This window comes from Triticum aestivum, chromosome 7B (genome assembly GCF_018294505.1).
Source record: "Triticum aestivum cultivar Chinese Spring chromosome 7B, IWGSC CS RefSeq v2.1, whole genome shotgun sequence".
Classification (NCBI taxonomy): Eukaryota; Viridiplantae; Streptophyta; class Magnoliopsida; order Poales; family Poaceae; genus Triticum; species Triticum aestivum.
The window spans coordinates 561667384-561671407 of NC_057813.1; the positions used below are offsets into that span (position 1 = coordinate 561667384).

General features: G+C 45.8%; 1 protein-coding gene across 1 annotated transcript; it reads left to right on the forward strand.

Moving 5' to 3' along the window:
* The first annotated feature begins 219 nt into the window (after positions 1-219).
* LOC123159727 (12-oxophytodienoate reductase 7) lies at positions 220-3673 on the forward strand. Its single transcript, XM_044577539.1, has 5 exons — positions 220-440; positions 534-674; positions 2083-2213; positions 2575-2757; positions 2870-3673. Exons 1-5 carry the CDS (start codon positions 364-366, stop codon positions 3508-3510), a joined length of 1173 nt encoding a protein of 390 aa, XP_044433474.1. The 5' UTR covers positions 220-363; the 3' UTR covers positions 3511-3673.
* The last annotated feature ends 351 nt before the right edge of the window (positions 3674-4024 follow it).

A 4024-nucleotide genomic window follows, 5' to 3' on the forward strand; every position in this document is an offset into this window, starting at 1 on the left:
ACCATTTCAATTATTATTTTTGCTCTTTAGCAAATAAATAAATAAATAAATTTATTGCTATGTCAAAATCAACACATAGCTGAAGAAAAGGTTTTCACCTCGATGATCGGGGGCGTGCTTTCAGATTCATATCATTGCATCCAAGTGTCAACACGCAAACCACATGCTGAAAAAGACCTCCTCCAGCGCCCGCCTTTTAACACCCCGCGTGCGCTTTAATTCGTTCGCTTTCGAAGCCCACCATCCCATTCCCACCCAATTCTTCCTTTGCCTCCCACAATTGGCTTCTCGCCGCGCCCTCTTTTCCCCCTCCTCTCCCCCGCCTCGCCCACTGCCCCTCTCGATCCAGCGCGAGAGCTCCAGATGGATCGGCCGGCGCCGGACCAGCGGTCCACGCTCTTCTCGCCGTACCAGATGCGCCGCTTCAGCCTCGCCCACCGGTGAGCCGCCACCCCCTTCAATCCGCGCCGAAAATTCGGCCGTCTCTGGTCTTCGCTCACTCGTTCGACTCTGGCGACCATTTCTGCGCGCAGGGTGGTGCTGGCGCCGATGACGAGGTGCAGGGCCATCGGCGGGCTGCCGGGGCCGGCGCTGGCGGAGTACTACTCGCAGCGCTCCACCCAGGGAGGGCTGCTCATCTCCGAGGGCACCGTCGTCTCGCCGGCCGGGCCGGGGTAATCTCGTCACTTCATACCTCTCTCTCGCTCCGCTCCATGGTCCGCACATGGTCGATGCTCTTGTCCGGACTAGTTTACTGTCCCTGTTTCAGAATCCGCGCTCGTCGTACTGTCGTTTACTCGGTCTTGGATTTGTTTACTGGTAGCACTGCGTGCGCATTCCTCTGATAAATATTCCTGCTAGATCTGAGTATCTGGCAGAATGATTCTCTTAAGTGTGGTTGTTAGGCCATTTTGTCGTTGGATATTTGGTTAGAGTACTAGCTTTGGTTTCCATTATTTCTATTCATAGGTGGTGGTTGAGTGACGAGCACCGAGGACCTACCTTGCTTCATAGTTTAAAGTAGTATAACGAGTAACATATGTTCGGCTTGTGATTTAGGTCCCTGATCTTGGGAACCGGAGTAAGTTCCTTAAACTTGTACTATAAGTGCGTCAATTGTGGTTCAGGACATATTTAATTAGCAACTACTCCCTCTGTAAATTAATATAAGAGCGTTTAGATCACTAAAGTAGGTTCCTGTTGCGCTTTGACTCTAATGTACCCACAGTCTGACCATGTGATTGAATATCCATCAGAAGCTCGTAGCCTTTTTTTCTGACTCCATGCCCTTTTCAAGTGGAGTTGCAGAGTATGAGTAGGGAAATCATCATACATGGCAACACCTACATTATGATTTATCTTCAGAGAGATGCATTGGATTCGCAAGTAGTTTTAGTGTTTTTTCTAGATAGCTCAAGTACTTAAGCTTTTGCAATCATGAAAAACAAGAGATGGCTTCCTGTCAGCTGCTCAAGCTAAGTAATAACAAATATAGAAGGGACCAGTAGTCAGGTCCCATTAACCAAATGCTTCACACCTACTGTATTATGTATGATCGTGGTATAGATATTTGGAAACTGGAGAGATATATCATCCGTAAAAATGAGCTGGATCCTGGATTCCATGAAAATCATGTGCTCTCCAAATGAAAAATAAACTATAGGGGAGACCTAATTCTACAACCATGCGTATACTGTTTTGAGGAAAACATCTGGGAGTCCTAGACTACATTTACCTGATGTATAAATGAATTCTTACATCAAACTCAGTGGTATTTGCAACATACAAGGAAAAAATTACATATTGAACAAGAGTCAGTGGGGGTCACTGTTCGCCTAAGTTTTAAATTTGCATCTTTTGTACAAAATTAAATTTGATCTTGTAGTTTCTGCGTAAAATTGTAAACTTCCACACACGATTTTTTTCTCTTTTCAAACAATCTGCCCTTTTCTAGAGATATTTACCGTAATTTATGTCTAGTAGAGGCTCTTCTGATTCTCACACTTGATGGACATATAGCAAGTTTATCTTAGTTTTCTACCGCCAATTCAGAAGATTAACTAATAAAACATTGTTGGATAGGTTTCCTCATGTCCCTGGAATATACAATCAAGAGCAGATAGATGGATGGAAAAAGGTGGTGGATGCTGTTCATGCCAAGGGAGGCATCTTTTTCTGCCAATTATGGCACGTAGGCAGAGCTTCTCACCAAGGTGTGTATTTATGTGTGTAATGGTAACACAGTTTCTTTGAAATCCGCAACAGGTTTACTAAACGCAATCGCCCTAGATTATCAGTTGCCCTTGAAGATATATCTTTGCATCCACTTTTATTTTTTCTTGAGACTCCGGGACGTGATTGATTTATAGTTTTATCTATCTGGATTACAACATATTGAAATCGTCAAAACATAGAAGACCACAAACGTCATAACTCTTGTGTTCTTGAAAAATTCATGACTTTGACTTTATGTTGGAAATCTGAACTGCTATTCTGTCATCAGATTTGAGCATGAACAGCATGTAAACGTACCATCTGTTCTCCAATTTTGACTAATGTTCTTTCATCCACCAGTATACCAGCCAGACGGCGCTGCTCCAATATCCTCAACTGGTAAGCCGATATCAGCAAGGTGGAAGATATTGTTGCCTGATGGTTCATATGGAACGTATCCCACGCCAAGGCGCCTTGCGACATCGGAAATACCGGACATAGTTGAGCAATATCGCCAAGCCGCCATAAACGCCATCAAAGCAGGTAAACGGCATGCTTAAATTCACAAACCTTTGCATCCAACCATATAAACCTAAACGAGCGGAAACGACCCCTGTAAGTTGTAAGCTGATATGGAGATGAACTGCATCCCCAGGCTTCGATGGCATTGAGATCCACGGCGCTCATGGCTACATCATCGATCAGTTTCTCAAGGACGGCATAAACGACCGCACCGATGAGTACGGCGGATCGCTCACCAACCGTTGCAAGTTTCTACTCGAGGTGACCCGAGCCGTGGTATCTGCCATCGGAGCAGAACGAACTGCGGTGAGGGTGTCACCGGCCATTGACCACCTTGACGCTTACGACTCGAACCCGATGCAGCTCGGCATGGCCGTCGTTGAGCGGGTCAACGCCCTCCAGCAGGAAGCCGGGCAGCTCGCCTACCTCCACGTGACGCAGCCGAGGTACGCGGCCTACGGGCAGACGGAGTCAGGCCCGCACGGCAGCGCCGAGGAAGAGAGCCGCCTGATGCGCACCTTGCGGGGTGCATACCAGGGCACGTTCATGTGCAGCGGCGGCTACACGCGGGAGCTCGGGCTGGAGGCGGTGGAGAGCGGCGACGCCGACCTGGTGTCGTTCGGGCGGCTGTTCATTTCCAACCCGGACCTGGTCGAGCGGCTCAGGCTCAACGCCGGCCTCAACAAGTACGTGAGGAAGACGTTCTACACCCCTGACCCCGTCGTGGGCTACACCGACTACCCGTTCCTCGGCAAGCCTAAATCGCGCATGTAGTGTGTACAAGGTTAGTGATCGGAGTTGGGATTTACTGTGAAGTGTATTTGGAGAAATAAGGTCATATACGCGCATGTAGTGTACACGAGTTAGCGATCTGAGATGGGTTTGTGAAATGTATTTGGAGGAAATAAAGTAATATACGTGACTGTAATTTATTTCACCAATGCCTCTGCGCTCCGCCAACTCCATGAGCAGAGTTTTATTTCGGTTCTTTCTCCCCCATTTTCTATTTGTTTTTTTCCATGTACTATCTTTTACTTGTATATACATGTTTTTTTTTATAATATGGATTGATCTTTTTTCAAAAGAATATTTTTAAACGCGCGTTGACCATTTTTTTGAAAAGGTGACAAACATTTCATACTCACAATACCTTTTTGAATTTCGTAACATGATGGTTTCTACTTTAAAAATGGCTGACAACGATTTTTATAATTTTTGAAATAAAAATATAACCCCCCTTTTTCAGCAATACATTTATAATTTGTTAGTCAAAATAAGAAACCATTGA

Coding starts and splice junctions, on each gene's coding strand:
- LOC123159727 (XM_044577539.1), top strand. CDS start 364: ATGGATCGGCCGGCGCCGGACCAGCGGTCCACGCTCTTCTCGCCGTAC. Junction 441..533: donor CGCTTCAGCCTCGCCCACCG/GTGAGCCGCCAC, acceptor TTCTGCGCGCAG/GGTGGTGCTGGCGCCGATGA. Junction 2,758..2,869: donor CATAAACGCCATCAAAGCAG/GTAAACGGCATG, acceptor CTGCATCCCCAG/GCTTCGATGGCATTGAGATC.